Source organism: Polistes canadensis, unplaced genomic scaffold (assembly GCF_001313835.1).
Source record: "Polistes canadensis isolate GaletaPanama2010 unplaced genomic scaffold, ASM131383v1 scaffold_135, whole genome shotgun sequence".
NCBI lineage: Eukaryota > Metazoa > Arthropoda > Insecta > Hymenoptera > Vespidae > Polistes > Polistes canadensis.
The window spans coordinates 311,090-330,859 of record NW_014569682.1 but is presented as its reverse complement, the minus strand read 5'-3'; the positions used below and the strand labels follow the sequence as shown (position 1 = coordinate 330,859).

At 31.9% G+C, this 19,770-nt stretch overlaps 1 protein-coding gene across 2 annotated transcripts; it reads right to left on the bottom strand.

Moving 5' to 3' along the window:
• Positions 1 to 123: 123 nt before the first annotated feature.
• LOC106788336 (glutamate decarboxylase) lies at positions 124 to 19,200 on the bottom strand. 2 transcript variants are annotated; one of them, XM_014751510.1, is made up of 11 exons: positions 18,924 to 19,200; positions 17,386 to 17,472; positions 16,952 to 17,042; positions 13,689 to 13,925; positions 7,792 to 8,108; positions 7,454 to 7,705; positions 7,006 to 7,073; positions 2,710 to 2,788; positions 1,100 to 1,249; positions 587 to 781; positions 124 to 494 (listed from the first exon to the last, which is right to left on the bottom strand). In XM_014751510.1, the coding sequence occupies exons 2-11, from the start codon at positions 17,440 to 17,442 to the stop codon at positions 321 to 323; spliced, it is 1,620 nt and encodes a 539-aa protein (XP_014606996.1). In that variant the 5' UTR covers positions 17,443 to 17,472; positions 18,924 to 19,200; the 3' UTR covers positions 124 to 320. The 2 variants fall into 2 exon arrangements, with proteins under 2 accessions (XP_014606996.1, XP_014606997.1); XM_014751511.1 differs by lacking the exon at positions 17,386 to 17,472 and having other exon boundaries at positions 18,924 to 19,183.
• Positions 19,201 to 19,770: the final 570 nt, after the last annotated feature.

Here is a 19,770-nt window from a genome sequence, read left to right as displayed (position 1 = left end):
TATTATTATAATCATGAATTACGCGAATCTGAATTTTGTACACGCGTCTATATTTATAAGTTTTCTTATTTTTCTCTTTTTTTCTTTTTTTTTTCTCCATTTTTTCCCGTCAAAATTATGTTCTTTTTTTTTTTTTTGATTCGGTTCAAACGATTAGGTCAATCGTCGGCCGGTTTAGGGTATTTTCTTTTTTGTTCGAACAGATGTGATTCGATAAGAGATGACGATAAGATTTCAATTGATTTCTAAATTGAATTTTGTTTGTTTTTTTCTTTTTTTGTATTTTTTTTTTTTTTTATCTTCTTTTTCTTGTAAACGATTTAAAGATCATGACCTAATCGGTCCATTTCGGCCAATAAGAAATCAACGTCGGTTTCTGTAACTGCAGCACTTGAAATAATATTTCTAAAGAAGTTGGGTCTTCTGTCATCTGGTTGATAACCAACCATCAATGTACCAGCTTGCATCATACGACCTTTCAGGATTGGACAGATCTAAGGGAAATAATTTGTTGATTTGATTGTTTTTTTTTGTATTTCGCGTTATGCTTGCTAAATTTGGTTATTGATTTAGTTGAACAACTTACTTCGCCTAATATTTTTTCCCTTTCCTGACCATGTGGCATATTTCTAACGCGCGTTGGCAAATACCAGAAACAAACGTTCACCATTTCCGGTTCGAGAATCAAATAATATTTGTCGGGCATTTGTTTGATTCGTCTTACCATGTATTCCGTTAATTCCATTAACCTGTCCATGTGTTTTTCAAAACCTTCCGTACCCTAAATTATTGTTTTTTTAAAAAAAAACAAACAAACAATATTTTCGATTTTCCTAATTGGATTTATGGATCTTTGTTTAAAACCATTTAGATTTGTATTATTTATCATACGGTTAACATTTCAAATTAATTCATTCATCGTTGAATACGTTTAAATATAACGGATTGTAATTATTTGAGTTTACATTAATTGAAAATATTTTTCATGTTACATTTTTCTGATCAGTCAATTTAATTCAATCGAATCCTATAGCAATTGGTATAACGATCCAAATGGTTTTCAACGAAATGTAATTTTGTAATTGTTTATTAAACTTACTTTAGCACGCCATTGTAACCAAAGTTTGAAAATGTCATTGTGACGACCACATTGGATTACTTTGTCACCGGTATCGTATTGCACGTCGTAAAGTTTATCGGTCATGAACAAATATTCCGCTGACATTTGATTACAGCTAATTAATAGTCCCTGTAATTGGAAAAAAGTGCCGAAAAAATTCAAAAAAAAAACAAAACAGAAAACGAAGGAATGGAGAAAAAGGCCATTTAAAATATGGCTGATGTATGAAAATGTGAAGAATCGGGCCGTTCATTTTCACGCGATAAAACGTCGTCGAGGTAAATTTACAGACCTGTCGAGAGGGTTGGAGGGGTTGAAAGGGGGTAAAAAGGGGGTTGGAGTAAAGAGCTGCTTGCCTGGGTCGATACGGGCTGTTTAACACATGCGCACGAGGAAAGGGTGTTACACCGGTATTGAATTTACAAAATGGCGTATTCTGGGAAGGGGGGAGGGTGGGGTGGTCTGAGGTATCTACCAACCACCTGGATATTCCACCATTTCCTTTTTAGACTACCTGTTAAGAGGTGGGGAATATTAAACGGTGATTAGATGCTAGTCGCCATTTTCTTTCTGAAGACAATTAATCATATTATTTTCCTTATTATAAAATTGATTTTGTAATTAAGAATACATTATACTGGAATAATACTTGTTCACGATTAATGTTCAATCTTTCAAATTCAATTGGCAATTTGTAAATGTTTTTAATCTTACAAAATAATTCATCAAATTAATCGAATATACTTTTTAGGTTATCGTGTTTTTTTTTAGGTTAGAATCAACAGTTTCGTTTGTTTTTCTCTTACGATAAAAAGGGGGGGAATAATTTTCAAAAAATTCAAATGAACGTTGAATAAATTCTATAAGAAGAAAGAATGATAGAAGTATAGCGATAGAAAGAGAAAATAAAAAAAATGATCTATAAAAGCGAGCAACAAAATATTTCAGTGTGGTGTACAGCCGGTGTACGGAATTTTAATATAGGAAGAGAGATAGAAAGAGAGAGAGAGAGAGGGATGGAGGGGAGGAGAGGAAGGAAATTGAAAGACAGAGAGAGTTAGCAATAACTACTGCGATGTCTGGATGGTTGGAAGGTAGTTGGAATCGTTGGAGGGATAGACCCTCCAACAATCCAGCGGCACTTCGTCGGCAGTTCGCCGACGGACTATGGCAACATATGTTATCTCTTAGTTTAATTAAATTCCAGGAGTATGCGGGCACGTAGGTTCCAACCCCCTTCCTTCCCTTCCTTCCCACCCACCCTCCTGTAAACCCATGGAATGCCATAGCGTTCGTTGTTCGTTATGTCATCGCCCTTTTCTCAATGCTATTCGACACACGTCAAACCTCACACGTCATTCCTGAACTAAGTAAGCTTTTCTTTTTTCTTTTTTCAACTTGCTATCCAATTTTTTGGTCTACGACACCCCCGTATGTAATAACAAAATTTTTCTACCCCCGTTAAATTATACGAAATTTTGTAGTTATCCCTTTTTCTGTTTTCTTTTTTTGTTAGGAATATTATAATTGCAATTTATATTTGTTTAATTCAATTGGAATAATATTATAACAATTGTTTGTATACTTACATCTTGTTTGAAGTGTATGGTTGAACACTGAAGCAAAGTTCCCATCAATTTGTGAGGATTCCACGTAACTGAGTCAGCTCTGTAAATCAAAGTTATACATATATATAATCTAGAATTGTTTATAGGAAAAATTTCATGGTATGACGTTACGAGAAAAAGAGTATGTGTGAAGTTTATCGGGATTCTAGGTCGGAACTATCGTTCACTTTGACGTATACTATCTGGTAACTGTCGAAGTCCTAGTAACACTATGAAAGGCTGACTGAAAAAGCTCAGTTGAGTTTGGCCTCAGCTGGCCCGTCAAAACTTTTATCCACTCTCCCATAGGGACCAATAGGGGATAAAATATGAGTTATCTTCGTGTGCCCTGTGTATATGGGTTTTACTCTCTTCCGAAATGGGGGTTGGTTCCCCGATCGATTCGTGAGAGAAGAGCTATTAATATAGCCACGGGATCGGATCGGATTTAACCCTCAGCTAACTTCACACATACACACACACACACACACACACATATACAATGTTTTTTAGCTAGGAGAGAAAACCTGCTGTTCTGTTGTGTATAACCCTTATTTAATCCAAGTGATCAGGGAATCGGTTCAGAGAATGAGAATGACTTAGACCTTGAACTTGATGATACTTGACACCAATTTGTGGTTTATAAACGTTTAACCGATTTAATTGATATTAATTAATCATTTTTTTTTTTTACTTAATTCGATAGATCGATATTCATTCGTTTATATATTCATCGTCAGTGAATAATTTATGTTTAAAATTTTTTTTGTTTACTGAGAAATGATTGGTAATGCAACAAATGTGACAAATGTTATACTATACTTTTTGCAAATGACACGTATTTGTATTAAACGCATCATATCCGACCCTTTACCATGTCTCCTCTCTTAACTATACTGTGGATGATTCAAGGACACTTGAAATATCCTGAAAGAGACTCGTGTCGACGACAGATATACTATACATTTGTCATTTTTCGCTTTACTACATGGTTCGACGATTTTCTTTCTCTCTTTTTATGGGAGGGGGTGGGTCTGATGGGGGAGGGAGATAGTTCAAATCTTCTTTTAACTTCTTTCAGTGTGATTTTTTTTTTTATATATTTTCTTTTTACCAAGAACACGGTATTAAACGTTTGTCAATGTTTCAAATTGAAAACTATTAATATTAATATTATTGCACACACATTCCTAACAATCAAATTATCCCAAATAATTAAGTTTGGGGTTAATTTGTAATACAAAAAAAATATAATTTGTCATTTCTAATGTTAATCAAATTTTATATTTAACGATTGTTAAAAATGATAAATATAATTGATATTTGTTGTTACATTTAACACACACACACACACAAAATAAGTAGACCTAACTCTCATAGTAATTGTGCATATATACAAAGCTACGAGTGATTAATGCGATTCGCAGCTGGGGTTGGCGCTTGTACCAATCCTCTACACCCCCTCCCCCTTACCACCCCTATCTCTTTCTCTCTCTCTCTCTCCTTTTGGCTCGTCTCTCAAATTCGTTCCTCATGCCAGTCCCAAAAGCTACACGAAACATGGAACATGTGCACCGTGTGTATCACTTATATCAGTATTTGCCTATTAATTATCATAATTATTATTGAAAAACATTTAATGGGAAATAGGAATTTAGTGATTTGATTGAATAATTATCATAATTGATAATCGAATAGAACATTTGTTGATTGTAATATTAGAAGACAGAGAAACTAACAAAATTATGTTAATTTATAGTAAAATAATATTGATTATTATATTCACAGAAGTATAGAAAAGTAATTGAAAACTTTGATTTCGTAATATGCACAAAAGTTATGCACAAGTATTTTAAAGTAATATTGAAAATTTGTATATAAATTATGTGATTAATAGAAATATCAAACAAGAAGAAGAAGAACAATAACAGTAATTGTTATAATAAAAGTGTTTTACTTTATATATATATAATACATTTGCGAATAATAAAACAAAAGTATATTAGAATTTGTATATTGATTGAATGAAGAAAAAAGGAAGTTTTGAAAAAAAAAAAAAATGGATAAACGCATATACGCGTCCATAGCATTGAAAATGTTAATACAAATAACAAACGACAAGAGTACAATTACATTAATAATTGTCATAATAAAAAAACAAGCTATTGTACTTTATACATAATACATTTGCGAATAATAAAACAAAAAAATTGGAGAAAAATTCTTTGAAATACAATACACGAAACAAAAGAAAAAGAAAAAGAACAAATAAAGAGATCCAAAAATGTGTATATTATTCGGCATTTTTGTTTCTATCGGAATAAACAGTTTCGCATGAGAGAACAATTTGCTTGTAATCATCGTTGACATTTTGACGTAGGAAGACAAAATCACGGTTCTTCTTTTAGACGAACGATTTTCTACGTACCGTGTTCATATTGCGTAGTAGAATAGTAGTAGTAGTAGTAGTAGTAGTAGTAGTGTAGGAGGAAACGTATAGTGAAAAAGATAGACAGATAGATAGAGGAAACGAGAAAGAGAGAGTGAGAGAGAGAGAGGGAGAATCCTTTGTACGTGTTTAATCCAGCATTGTCGAGGCAGAGGCTTTTATTTCAAACTCGCGAAGGATGGTACAATTCACGGATGCTGTGGCGCGTCAATATAAGAGGAGAGTTCTGTTCAGCAAATGCGCTCCAGGGAACCGATCCAGCTGTTGCTCTCGTTGCCCATAGACTTTCTCTTCTCGTTTGCCATTTTAATCAAGACCTTCAGGAAGGAAGTACCGACTGACAGTACAGTCCATTCAAAAAGAAAATGATAAAGAATATATCAAAACTACAACCGTACTCCCTACCCCACCCTCCAACCCCACGCCTTTACCTTGTTCTCAATAACCAGAATAATCATTCAACCTTTTTTCATTTTCAAACTATAAAACGTATTCTTGATGATAAGGGTTCATAGGGAACTTGGGCATGAAAAGAAGTAGAACTTAGTTTGATTTAGTTGGACGTTTCGTCCCTTTATTGGGACTTCTTCAGCAACTTAATCTTTAAAGTTCAGCGTCTTTTTTATTTAATTCGACATACATTTCTCTTTTTGTTAATATTCCAAACACAACACATCTAAACTTCGTTAATTCGATCTTTATTATTCAAAATCCTCAACAAAACTTTAAAAATTAAGTTGCTGAAGAAGTCCCAATAAAGGGACGAAACGTCCAACTTAGTTAAATTAAGTTCTACTTCTTTTCATGTCCAAGTTCCCTATGAACCCTTATCATCTAGAATTATAATTTTGAACGAGAGAAAATACTGAATATATAAAACGTATGTTTTATTTAAAATAATTATGTTTGATTTTAATGAAATTTTATATCGAATATTGTTCCTTTTTTTTTTTTCTTTTATTATAATGTTTAATAAGAATTGTTTAATTATTCGTTTTACGAATAAAAATCAAATGACAATCATGACACGAGATTGAATGTATTTAATGTATTTAAGTAATACTCGTTTATGTGGGATATTTAAATTTGTTAAAAAATGATAGTTAAAAGATAAAACGATTAGAAATAGAAATAATAGGCCTCGTAGCACAATTTGTATTTTTTTAGGGTCACGGACTCTGTTGTCTGTTATCGATTTGACGGGGACTGCAGATGCGTTCAGATGCAAATCGTGGATTAATCTCGGCATCCCTAGAGTTCCCAGTGGCTTCCCAGTTTGAACTAAACACAATAGCACGGAAATACACTGACCCCCATCATCTCGAGGCCAAAAGAAAAAAAAAAAAAGAAAAAGAAAAAGAATCTGATCATCGTAGACCAATCGTAACGTGAAATTTCACTTAGGTAACACGTGTTTTCTACTAAGTTCCAATCAACGATCTTTAATCTTCGATTGATTAACAAATTCGTAAATCGTTGGACGAGTTTGATTGCAAAAAAAAAAAAATAAACAAACAAACAATGGCTTCGTATAATAATCATTTTCTTTTATCTGTTTTTTTTTAGTATTATCATGCAAAATGATATATCGAATGGGTTCCTTGAAAGCCTATCCATAATAGTGGTAGTAGTAGTATTGATTTTTGTATTCTATATATTCTATCTTAAGCCTCGAGATTTTTTTGTTGCCTCTTGAAGTCTTAGGATCCATAAAGCTAAGCCCTTAGGATAAACTATAAAACTCGTAGATCAAATCGAAAGAGAGAGTGAGAGAGTTAGATCACCCTCAATGTTAATGCTAAAAAGATATTCTATTGTTTAGGACTCACCGTTCTATGCCAGTCAATCTTGGGTGTCTGTACTTTCGGGATAAGAGCAAACCACCACCCCAAGCTGCCTGTAAAAATTCATAACAAAAATATACAACATTAAAAATTTGGTCAAATGTATGTTTATATACTTTTGTTTCGTTTTGTCGAGATATAAACAGAGATTCCAGATATTCAGGTTTAAATGGTACTTAAACAAGTGACTTTATAAATCCCACGTTTTCCCGCGAGCAATTTGATTTGAATTGAAAGCAAGCAACCAACCAACCCAATTCAACTGGGGTTGGTTGACTGGCTATTCAAGCAGATTTTCACTTTCGCACATATATTATTTACGTTAAGGCTCTTTCCCAACTTGGCATTTAGGTATCAGCCCGTGTGAATTGTCATGAATTATTCGTAATTCGGATAAATAGTCGATTAAGATCGATCGAAATTCTATACTCACGTCTACGTGAAGCCAAAGTTTATATTTCTTGCATATATCGGCTATATCTGTTATGGAATCGAATGCACCAATAACAGTTGTACCAGCTGTTGCATTTACGAAAAACGGTATGTGACCTTTGGCCTTGCGTTCTATAATAAGTTCTTCCAATTTGGATGGAATTATTCTGCCACGTTCATCGCTTGGTACCATGACACAATTGTCAGTACCCAATCCGCAAACAGCAGCACAGGATTTAACGGAATAATGGCACTGTTTGTTAACACAACAATAGAACAAAATGATTTATTGTAATATGTAATAGTGATTATATTGGTCGAGTTAGTTTTTCAATTTACCTGATCGGACGTAAACATGACCAGTTGGCCTCCTATAGACGACAATCCGCGTTCTTTGTACGAAGGAAACATTTTGTGTCTAGCTGCTAAAAATGCGTAAAGGTTGCTGATTGATCCACCGGGTGCGAGAATCGAGTCACCGCAATTCCAGCCAATCAGTTCTCTCATTTTTTGTAGTACCACATTTTCCATTAGGATGAACACCGGCGCGATTTCGTATGTGAACATGTTCGTGTTTGCAGTAGCTGTCAACCATTCACCAGCCATCGAGACCAGGTCAAGACCGCAGGACAATTGATTGAAGAAATGAGGGTGTCCTTAGAATTAAAAATAAATTCAACGAAATCTGTTAGTATGATTCACGAGATTTGGATTTATTATTAAATCGGGCCCCACAATTTGTTTTATTTTAATTTAAGATTGTCAGGAAAATAATTTTCTGACTTCTCATGAAATGTAACTTAACTTATTAACATTGAAAAAAAGAAATGATATTGATTACAGATTTTTTGTATACGTTCAATGAATTATTTTCTTGCATAGAAATGAAGTATTCATTAAAGTAACGATCGTGATTGTTGTAATGGCATTACTGTTAATGACACTAAAGTAAAGTAATTAATAATTTTGACATGGCACGTGTTATAAAATGTTCTTTAACCCTAGGTGCGAACCCTAATCTATGTTCTCTTGGACACTGGCAAAGGTTAAATATAAAATGGTGTAGGTTTGAGTGAGATAGAAATATAAGAGTGTGAGTGAGAGGTTTAAGCTCCTCGCTGAGTACGTTGTCATCCGCTTGGCTGAACATCGTGCACGGATCAAGTCTAATGCTTCTGTTTGATGGGAGTCTGCCTTCTGGTGTAGCCAGGGGAGAACATACTACCATCACTATTGCATATACGATAGTTGGGATGTTCTCTCTTTTTCAATTTCTCATTCCTCAACACACACACACACATATACATACATATAGGTCTACCATGCCTTCTTTTGTTGTTCAGTTTCTTTATCATCGAAAAGACAAGACTTTTGTATTATTTTCGTAAGTTCAAATGACTGAAGTTTTTAACTAAACAATTGGGCAGACTTTAGGAAGAGATTTGTTACTTGAAATAAAATTGAAAGAAGTTCTGCGATAAGTTGTAAGAGAGAAGGGATTGGTAAGAATGTTTAATCTTACAGTATTAGGAAAGTAGATTGACGTTTGACAGGATCCTTTTAGGATTTTCGATGTTAACCCCCACGTTGGGGCTCGGTAAAGTGACGTTAATCTGGTAATTTTAGTCTTATTTCCAAAGTAAATATCAATGCCAGTTACCATCGGATGGTAATTAGTTTGAAATGAATTATTTACGATTGTAGGATTGTGATAGAATGTTTTTCCTTCTTCTTCTTCTTCTTCTTCTTTTGTTTCAGATTTAGAAGATGATAGGAGTGGGGTTGTTGGATAGGAACAAAAAAAAAGGTCACCCTTCGAGAAAATGTGATATTCCGTGCGATGGTATTCGAGCCGTTTGTCGCACTGTTATTCGCAATTATCTTGGTCTGGAGATCGTGGCACGCGTCCGGTTTAGGGGGAAAAGAAGAAGAAGAAGAAGGATTTCTATCTTTCTTTCTTTCTTTCTTTCTCTTTAGTTTCACAGGGAACATCGAACGGGAACATGGTCTGTTTAAGGGTGGAGTAGGGTCGATGGTCCGAAGCGCCCGCATTTTGCGCGTCACACGCGTCGCTGCTCGACTAGATTGTTTGCAGAGGCTCTCAAACTATGCGTTTATTCCCTGTGGTAGGATAGATGCAGGAAAAGCAAACACAGATTTATACCAAGTGCGACGACATAAGCCGATTTTAAAGAATTTTCTTGTTAACATTCGTTAGGGATTCTTTGATAACAATTGTTTTTTTTCTTTACAATTTGCAAATATTTAACATTGTTTTTATGTAAGATTTAATAATTTTCAAGATTATATTCGCTATAAGAATTTATTTTCATTAAAAACAAGATTATCAAGAAATTTTGTTAAATTAGGATATGTATCGTAGTTAATTTTTAAGTTAACTTTGTCAAATGTTGTTTTATTAATGAAAAGAAATTTTGGATAATTAATGGAGGATAAATTAGGCACATTTGATTGAAATAATTTCATTCTTCGAACACGACTTTGTTTTATATTAAAGAAAATATTTTTTTTTTTATCGAGAATCATTCGATAAAATGATAAGAAATAGTTTCTTCTCGTTGGGTTTCTTTTCACCGAGTATACCGCGATTAGAGTCTTTCCATTCTCGTGGTATCATTTTCCAACTAATTTACTCCTGTCTTTCGTAGTGTGTTTGAAAGAAAGCGAGTGGCTTCGTAAGCCAGGAGGAGAACCTGTTCAAAGCAGACCCTCACAGTGATATATTAGAACTTAGGATTTGTATGAAGAGAAGTGTGTAACCCTGGCTTAACGTTAATGCTATATAATCAATCATATCGTTCTCGAGAAGGTGGATAATACTTAACAAATTTTTTTTCTTTCCTCCCCCCCCTCCCCCTCCCCCTCCCCCTTTTTACCTACGAATACTATTTTTCTTAACGTTTATTTACATTTTATTAAAAAAAGGATTTAACGCGAAATCGAAAATCAAAACGATTAATAGTGACAATCATTTTAAATCTATTTGTTCAAACGTTATAATTTATAATTAATTCTATGATTTAATTATTTTTTCTTTTTTTTATATTAATGTGTTATACACGATAAAAATGGTAGCTGTTTAAAGTTGCTGTCAAATCGTGATCATATGTTTTTCTGTTGTCTGCGTTTGGTAACAAAATTTCTATTAAAAATTGACAAAAAAATAGTAATAACGATAAGTCATTCAATTTCGCATTATTGTTCATCCCTTCGTGGTGGGGGGATATATTTTTCAAGCATTCCACGAATAACTATCGATACTAATTTAAATTCCTTAGCTGTTATACCTACTCTCCAACCTTTTTCGAAGTTGGAGAATCGCAAAGAGGGGCTTTTCCCTACGAACTGTATCGTTCTAGTCATCCCCTATGCTCACCCCTATTTACCGTTCCACCCTACCATCCAGCGAGGGAAAATCGTGTAGAAATGGCTCTTAATTACACCGATCTTATAGAATTCGCCACCCTGTACGCAATGGTGCCACGTGCATTCACACTAACCAAGGGTAATTTTTTTTTTCTATTACCAAAGGTATGAACCAATATTTTTTAACTCTTAAATTCCTACATTTGCATATATCCATTGTTATAATAATTATATTTATACATACATATATATATTTTGTCCATTGTATACGAAAATGCATCACACATTTGTTTATAATTATTGAATTTATTTTGCATTTATTAAATTTTCATTATTATTTTCCTATTCGTTATTGCATTTCATCTTGTTAAATGCATTTTCTAATTAATCATTAATAACATTTTTCGTTTTATTATTTATTTATTCAATTTAGTTTGCAACGAATTAAAAAAAGGGGGGAAAAGTTGTTTGAAAAGAAAATTGTATTTAGTTGAATTTTAGAGAAACCATTCGAGTTAGAGGTATCTTCGAAGTTTCAAACTTGTCAAAAATGGGAGACATCTGTTCCCAAGTTATTTACCCTGAAGCTATCGAAGAAACTAGAACTATTTGTTTTCGATAAAACAAGGAAAATGTAGATTGAAGGAAAATAATAAAATGATATTTCGTTATTTGGTTTTCTTTGGTTAGACTTTAAATTACTTACAAATCATAAAGTAGAACAAAAATAGATAAGTTTGACATATTCAATAAATAGTCTTTGCCAATTTTCTCATAATCCTTACAATTGACATAGTAATTTGAGATAATTTATTATCATACTTTCTTAGTAATAACATTTTCACAAATTTTCATCCCCATAGTCCGAGTTTGATCGATCGAATATCGTCAGACACTTTATATTCCATCATCCTTCAATCTAAAATCCAACATGAATGCAGTCTCTCAAATTTGATAATCATTTATTTCGGATCTTCACATTCTACATCTACATATCAAATTTTGTATCCATACGAATATTATTTTTTACTCGTATTCGTAAGAAATTAATCAACATTTTTTCCAAATCTATTTAAACATCATTGACAATTTTATTTAGATTCGCATAAATATATTAAACTAATTTAAAAATATTCTATTTCAAGGATATTTTTTTTATACATATTTTCGTGTCAGTTGTTATATTTCGGTGGATTAAATTGATTGAAAAGAATAGAAGAAAAAAAAAATGGTCAATTCGATAGATACAAAAATGTAGAATAGAGAATAAAAATATTTTTGAAGAGGGTTCTTATTTTTCTTTTTTTTTCTATACTTTGCCAGAACATAATCTAATAACGAGTTTTTGTCAGCACGTATATCAAACGTAGACGTGCCCTTACGATATCAGAGGGGTGACTACTATTCTACCCTTCACCCCCGACCCTTTATTTCTCTCTCTCTCTCTCTATCTCTCTTTTGGCATCGTTCGATAACGCAGAGAGACGACGTTGGCCAGATTTCTGGCCTAACTTTGGTTAGGTTTCTCTTCCATTGTGCATTAGCATCCATTCAGGTTTGGTAATCGAATCTCCAGGACGAGATTGGCGAACTTTTGTGCTTGTCTACGTGGTGGTTGACTTTATAAACGTTATTGGTATCTTATCGATTACTATCGTTCCTATCACCTATTATATTATTTCTTTTCATTATTATTTCTTTATCAAACAAATTTAAATAATCCACTAGTTATACGGTGTATTTTTAATTTTTGTTCTTATTTCTTTTTATTATTTATTGTGTGGCAATGTATAAATTATCAAAATGGGATCCGGTAAATTGGAAATATTTTCATTTTTATAAACTTCTTATAATCATTTTTATTCTCTTTATTTAATATTATTTTTATTCGTATTATTATATGTTCTATAAAAAGGGTTGTGTGAATTATTCTATATTTCGTGTTACAAATATTTCATTAAATTTATTATCTTCTTTGTGTATTATATAACAATATTTTTTTCTGAGATAAATTTCAAACATTTTTAATTATGTAATATAATATTATATATTATCCTAATGGTATTTTTTATTGTGAATTACGTATTCAATAAAAAAAGAAACGTTGATCAAGGGTGTAGTTATTATTTTATTTATTTATTTTATATATATAAAAAAAAGAATATTATATTTCTCTCGTTAAATTTGCAATGTCTTTCGTTGTCCCTTTTTTCAATTTAGCTTTTTTTTTTTTCCGAGGGTGAGTTCTTTTTTTTGTTATCGTGAATGTGTCAAGAGGGTTGGTGAACGTCCGGAAGCATCTTTTTAGGAAGCTTATCTTCATCTGTTAACCCCCTGACCCCCCCCCTCNCCCTCCCCCGCCCCGCCCCTCGTCCCTGAAGCAACTTGGTCGTATGCTAAATTGAATATGAAATTATGTGGCTTATCACCCTCATGGATTGAGAAGTATGATAGTGGTTTTGAAACATACCGGTAGCTGTCATATTTCTTTTTATCTCCTCTCACTTTTTTTCTTTTTTTATCTTAATCTTTTCTATAAATAATCTTCTTATATACATTAGACCCTTAAATAAAATGACGATAATCGTGTACCTTTAATATCGTTAAGTGTAAAAATTCAAATAACAGAAAAAAACACATTTGCGAAATAGCACTCTGAATTAAAGTTGCAACAATAGTTTCAAGATCGTTAAAAAAAATAATTATTAAATTATGGTAAATATAACTATTGGGGAAAAAGGTTTCTGATTCTGAAGGATTTAATGAAATAAATTGTTTTTCAAATGAATCGTCGAAAAACGGTGAATTGGAAAATGGTGAATTTTCGTTAAAGATTAATCACAACTTACCTGTTCTGACTTGATACTTTAATGTTGTCGAACAGTCGATTAATAATTGTTGCAGGGTGAGCCCGGTGTCAGGAATCTCGAGATCAAGTAAACGAATCATTTCAGATGGATGACGAAAATCAAGGACCTTTGCGTTACGATCATTGGTTGATTTGATGTAATCCAATAAGATGTCCACCACCTTCATCAGGAATTCTTTCGTCGCTGGATAACTTTCGGCATTGTGAGGCAGGATGTCTGAATAGCAAGAATTTAAATACGCCAAATATGAAACTTTATTTTTCTTAATTAATCATATATCTCATTAACAATTACATTACAATTATATTTAATAATATTTTCTTTTTTTTGCAGTAGCAACAGCAACAGCAACATTAATTTTTATTTCGCGTCAATGTGAACCACAGAAAACAAAATAAAATTCATTTTATCGTTAAACTCTCTAATTGTTATAATCAAGTGAAACCCGTTTGAATTGTATTATTTATTCGTTTGTTTGATAAATCACGATTAAATTTCATTCAAATTTTATATCCCATTGGGTCCTCAGTTCGTTGTATAAAAATGATATTCGACCTACCGTCGAGAGTTTTCGTTCATATTGTTCGTCCTCCGTTGAAACGTAACGGATTTAAAATGATTTCACCTCATCAAACAATTGAAAGTATAGACCTATTTTGACACACTCTCACTTGTTTGGTGGGATGACATCATCTTCGTATTTGTCTTAGTCTTCTTCATCTTCTTCATCTTGATTTTTTCCATCATCTGCATCTTCCAATTTTCCTTATTTGTTTTTTTTTTATTGTTGAATCAGCGAGAGATGCATTTTTCTAAATAATTTTTATTGAAATATTCTCTAATCTCACAGATTTACGTACGTACAATTATTTTTCATTGGTCAGGTTCTGATTCTCGTCCCACTATTGAACAATCATTCGTATTCATGCACTAATGGTATTATTTGTTTTAATTTATTGCGAAAAGATTTTAGTTTACATAAGAGTGTTTCATTTAAAAGAAAGTAAAAAGAAAAATAATACGGAAATAAAGTAAGTATAGGTTAGTTTGAATGTGCTTCTACTATAATCCTTGGTAGATTGGCCTGTCCTTCTATCTCAGGCTAACCATAATGTATCCCATAGAATAAAACACCCCTCTCGTTTTCCATTGCATTAACGTGATCCCTTGGATAAACAGAATACTGACTTTAAAATCCCTTGTATACGTGTTCGTGCACACGCTTCACACTTTTATTTGTTCAATTATTTTTACGTATCAACAGTTGCCTAATTTTGAAAAAAAAAAATGATCAGTTCAGAGTCTTATTAAAAACTTAACATGTTAAACCAAAGGAATATTTAAAATGTGATATAATTTAATAACAATTATTATTTAATCAATTTCGTTGTCAGAAAATTGTTGGATAAATATTCTATGGGAGTGCATAAAAATGGTTTGAAAGTTAGACATTTGTTAAATGAAATAATAAGACAAAATTGTTGGTTTAGAAGATTTTTGAAGGAAACATTTAGGTATATACATTCGAAAAGTATTTCATTCAATGATCATAAAGAAGAAGAAGAAGAAGAAGAAGAGTGCTGAATAATGTTCCACCCAATGCGAAAGTAAGGGAACATTGAACCTTATGGCAAATCGCTTTGAGCCTTTGGTTAGACAAGGGAAATCCTCGGCTTCCAACGGTTGGGATCTGGCTAATCCTACCCCATCAATCTAATGTTCAAATGCTACTACGGTTTCTCTATTTCACTCACTCAGTTTCTATCCTTTTTGTTTTCCTTCTTCGAAGTTTATGGCACTTATCAAAGTACAAATAAGGGAAGTAAATCTTTTGTTTAATTGGATTGATAAGAGACTAATGATAAATAAGTTTATAAATTCTTCGTTTGTTTTTTTTTAAAATGATACAAAACAATTTGTTGGTTTAATATATTTCTTTTTAAGAAATTTTTATGTTTAATTAGATTCATTTTTTTCTAACGAATTGTTTCTTTTTTTTTTGTATTAATATTAGAAGATTGTTAATATCAATTTTAGTTATTACCAGTTGTTGTAATCGTTTTGCATCAGATGTTTATCTGGACCCTTGATATAACTTCCTAACTTTAATGAAAACGATTCTTCTACGGGTTATGGAGGAGTGGCTTATTATAAGTGGCAATTAGCTCTTTTGTTTTAGATATTTACAAGCTACTGAGATTATATGAGATTCATTTATAATTGGAATACGAGCTTTTCTTTTCTCATCTACGAATTTTTATCGCAAATTTGTAGATAATTGAAATAGGTTATGTTCGCGTGAGAAGAACAATAAAAAGAAAGAAAAGGTTTCTCTTTTAGCATATGAAAAAAAAAAAAAAAAACAATAGAAGAAGAACGAAAAATAAAATCAGATTGAATTTAAATACCGCGTTAAAGTTATAACAAATTATTTTTTTGAACGATAAACGTTAGTTCGTGACCGTCCGTCGGTAAGAAGGGATTTTAATTATTAATATTTAGAAAAAAAAAACAAAAAGAAAATGGAGGAGGAGGAGGAGGAGGATAAAAAAAAGGAAAAAAAAAGAGAGAAATCTTTGAAAAATTTGAATATGGGGTTGACGTGACGTAGAAAATGATACCTTATCGCTATCCAACACTTGGCAATGTGCAAACACGAGACGTAGACTGCAAAACCCTTCACTACCCTTTGTACCCTGCGGCGTGTAATCTGTCCTCAGCCACTCGCCGCCTAGGAACACTCTCTCTCTTCTGATTTCCTAAATCCTCTATTATTATGCACCCCTTCAATGAAGCCGCAAGCTTCACGAAATCACGACAATATTGTCCACCTATTGAGGATTTTTATTCTTCCCAAAATTAGGGGATCTTTGTATTTTTGTTTCTATACGTTTTTTCCTTTAAATACAAATTTCGAAGTTGTTTTTTTTTTTGGTCAGATTAATTGTACTAATTGTTTCTAAATAATTAATTATAATATATTAAATGAGTTCCATGCATTTTTTTGAGGTTAGGAAATATTAATCATATGAACATTCTCTCATTTCAGATTGATTTATAAATTATTATTAAGTATTTCTGTATATTCGTGTAATCAAAGTTTGATTTTTAATACGAACATTGAGAATTAGTTTATGGTTGCATTGTATAGTTTAATTGAAAGTGATATTAATTGTTGAAAAGAAAAAAATGATTACATTTACGCGTGCATAAATTTGAAGTTGAAATTTCGTTTAACTTACCCGAGTATTTGAGGTTACAGTATTCCCTGGATAGGGAGTAGGTATTTTCGTTACTCATTAGTCTTGTGGGTGAGTGCGTCCTTGCAAAATTCTGTAATAATACAAAACAAATAAAACAAAAACAAAAAGTAACAAAAATTCATTCATTACAAAACAAAATAATAGTTACAATACGTATTTTATAATATAATATATACATTATTGCAAAATAAACAATATAACAAATCATTTGGAATAATATAATTAGATTGTTTGTTATTCTCTTTGCGTTATTACTAGAAATAAATCAAATAATAATAATAATTGCTACATAATATCCTGCGAATATATACGTGAATGAAATTCTATTTAAAAATGATGTGATTATAGGAAATAATTATTAATGATTATGATTAAATGATATGATGATAAACCGAGATTTACGGATGTCTTACATATAAGTATTCCTTGATAGCTGTGATTTTAGTGCCGATCATTTGCACATTGTCCATGTCTCTGCTTGTGTCCCTTCGCTTCAGTCCCTACAACAGTCAAGTAAGATTTTCCGCTTCAGTCTTCGCTCGATTTTTTTATTATTTTTTTTATTTTTTAATTTTTCGTTGTCATCTTCAAATCGTCGAGCTCGAGCTCGCCAAAAGTTACATTATTTATATTACATTTATTATCTTAATTTTATTAAAATTATATTTTATTTTATTTCAATCGGTTTCGAAGACAAAAACTAATCGTCTCTATGCGTAGAAATATATTTTTTTCTTTTATATTTAATATATCATTATTATTATATTTTTGTTGGATAAATTTTTATTGAATTTTTGTTGTTGTTGTTCATTTAGCAAAAGCGAGAATAAAAAAACGGAGAGAGAGAGAGAGAGAGAAGAAGAGCGACCAAAAAGAAACATGGACAGAGAGCAGACCTTATTTTTGGTGGTGGTGGTGGTGGTGGTGGTGGTGGTAGTGATGATATATATATATATATATATTTATATGTATATATATTTAAATTATCATAATTATTTTATATTTCTATCTGTTCTATTTTTCTTTTCTTTTTTTTTATTCTAATTATTGGAGCATATTTTAGCTTTGCTCTCTGAACTGATTGATAAAAATTGAAAGAGTTATAAATCACAAAATGGAGATCTGGATGGGAAAGAAAAATTGTAAAGAAAATTAGAACATTAGCGAGAGAGGATTGTGGATAAACGTGCAAATTGAAACGAATTTTATGTTCGAAGTGAAATGATTTATAGATGATTTTAATAATAAAATTCTGTTTATTAACCCTTAAATGTAGAAAATTAATTAATTTAGTTTTATTTCGTTTAGAGGTTAGGAATTTAGGTATATTTCGTTGAAAATATTTTTAATAGTATGCGTATGCGAAAGATAATTTTGTGTAGCACATATTCTTATTGAAAAATTCTTATTTTTAATAGGTATACAATTTTTAAAAAGTGCATGATTATTAATAGAATATATTATATATACAATTTTTTTCAGTATAAATATTAATAATGAATTCGTAATAATTCTGTAACACAATTTAACCCAAATTATTAGTCCTATTCATAGATTAACAATTTTACACGTATCTAAATTTATTATTATTACTTTATTTAACAAAATATAATTTATTTAAAATCATTACTATATTGCAACAATATATAACCAATAATGTATTACATCATAAATCCATTTCCTACCCAATAAACGAAATAATGATCAATCCAATAAACAACCCCGAATCAATTAAACAATCCTTCCCTTCAAAATTTCAACAAACGACTTAAATCCTACATTTAAAGGGTTATCAAATAACAAAAACTACGAGTAATAGACCCAAAAAAACAAAACGCACATAACTAGCATTTAGCACTAACGTTAAAACTTAATAATAATATATAATAAAAAGAAAAATAAAAGAAAAATATCAAACATAAAATATAAAATTAGGAAAAAAGGTTCTAACCTTACTTATCCTTCCAGTACAGTTGCTTGTTTTATTGAGAAAAATAACTGACGATTTCTTCTTTGGTAGACAATATAACAGATAGAATTTCTATCAGAATGTTACGGTGGTGATAGATTAGTTAGCACAAAGCTGGTTTGTTAGAAACGATAACGCAGACGGGGTTAGCTTCAGGGGTAGTTTTCGAAGGGACTGCTTCGAGTCGAAAACTCCTGGACGACTCTCGAGTCTCGGCCTGACTCGGCCTGCCTCGAGTATGCCTGACCCAGTTTCCTCCTTCAGTATTACCCACGCACGAGCGTGGGCATACCAAAGACCAAGGGTGGGGTTGTTTTTGCGTGGGCGTGGCCAACCAACCAACCCCCGTAACCATCCCCTCGTACTTCTCAACAGACAGGATTGTTCAAGCAGGGGTTGGTGAGTGGAAAGGGCAAGGGGATTACGAGGGCAAGGGGGTGGGTGGCATTCGATGAATCGTACTGGTTTATACGAGGGCGTTTCCTACAGGCGTGTTCATATTCGACCAATCCTAAGTCATCCCCTGACACGTCAGAAAACATTACACGCGTAAACGTGTCGAATATAACTTTTGATATTTTTTTTTTTCTGCATACGTGTGTAATGTTGTACATTGTTTCAATACCTTTTTTTTTTTTGTTTTTCTTATACTTTTCAATAACGAATCATCTTTTTTCATGACTACCTTTTCTTTTCATTTTGTTTTGCTCTACTCTCGCGCGCGACGTTTTCTTTTTTAATAATAATTATTATTGTTTGTGATTGTAATTGTGAATCATTGAAATGGGAATAGGTTTATGTTGGATCGTATTCAATTAATGATCAAATT